This window comes from Halyomorpha halys, unplaced genomic scaffold (assembly GCF_000696795.3).
Source record: "Halyomorpha halys isolate HHAL.00 unplaced genomic scaffold, Hhal_1.1 Scaffold7195.1, whole genome shotgun sequence".
Lineage (NCBI taxonomy): Eukaryota > Metazoa > Arthropoda > Insecta > Hemiptera > Pentatomidae > Halyomorpha > Halyomorpha halys.
In genome coordinates this window covers 1-1,233 of record NW_027104997.1, presented here as the reverse complement: position 1 = coordinate 1,233, position 1,233 = coordinate 1, and the positions used below count along the sequence as shown (strand labels likewise).

Below are 1,233 nucleotides of genomic sequence, written 5' to 3'. Positions count from 1 at the left end.
AGTAAGATCTGGGAATATGAAAAGTCATATAGTGGCTCTTCATAGTGGTGAGAAGCCTCGTAAATGTCCTCACTGTGATTTTAAAACAGTAAGATATGGGAATATGAAAAGTCATATAATGTTCCGTCATAGTGGTGAGAAGCCTCTTAAATGTCCTCACTGTGATTTTAAAACAGTAACATCTGGGAATATGAAAAGACATATAATGGCTCTTCATAGTGGTGAGAAGCCTCATCAATGTCCTCAATGTGACTTTAAGACAGTAACATCTGGGCATATGAAATATCATATAATGGCCCGTCATACGGGTGAGAAGCCTCATCAATGTCCTCACTGTAATTATAAATCAATAAGATTTGCTGTCATGAAAAGACATATAATGGTCCATCGTACTGTTAAGGAACCTTATCAATGTCCTCACTGTAATTATAAATCAGTAAGATTTGATGACATGAAAAATCATATAATGGCCCGTCATACGGGTGAGAAGCCTCATCAATGTCCTCACTGTAATTATAAATCAATAAGATTTGATGTCATGAAAAGTCATATAATGGCCCATCATACTGGTGAAAAACCTCTTCAATGTCCTCACTGTGATTATAAATCGGTACATACTTTACATATGATAAAACATGTTATTTCCCATCGTACTGGGGAGAAGCCTCAACAATGAAGATTATTAATCATGAATTATAGATGGGAATATACATTTGAGTGAGCCAATAATCTGATATTCATGTAAAGAATTGTTCAATGTATACATTAAAGGGGTTGTTTAATGTGTGTTTTCTTTAGTGTAAAGACTTATATAATGACGCATCATTTCGATGAGAAGCCTATGTCGATTACCAATCAGTAAGGTCTGGTGACATGATAAATCATATAGTGGCCCTGTTTTCAAAACATACCTCTAAGAAACAGGTAATCACTAAATAGCACTCCCTATCAAAAGCATTACAACACCCATAATTCCCAAGATTTTCTTGGTTTTGACCTTAGTCCGTACTTTGTTTATATTTATAGGAATATTATTTATTAAATGAGAGAAATTAGGGATTATACACATCATTGTTATTCATTGTTTATCCACAAAGGATGGAGTTTTGGTTTACTTATTTCAAATTTCCTTTCAGCCCATGTTTATCTTTCATTTGCCTCAAGTCTGTTCTCTCTTTTCTCTTTAGTCTAGTTATAACAGTTATTTTTATTCACAATAAATCATTTAAGCTG

At 33.7% G+C, this 1,233-nt stretch overlaps 1 protein-coding gene across 1 annotated transcript in view; it reads left to right on the top strand.

Annotated features, from left to right (window-relative positions):
• The window catches only part of LOC136795724 (zinc finger autosomal protein-like), a gene marked incomplete at both ends in the record, with an annotated part of 1,020 nt that extends 410 nt beyond the window's left edge, over nucleotides 1-610 (top strand). Inside the window, one exon of the mRNA XM_067047240.1 lies at nucleotides 3-610. Within this exon, the coding sequence (XP_066903341.1) occupies nucleotides 3-610 (608 nt within the window). The remainder of the gene's footprint in view (nucleotides 1-2) is intronic.
• Nucleotides 611-1,233: the final 623 nt, after the last annotated feature.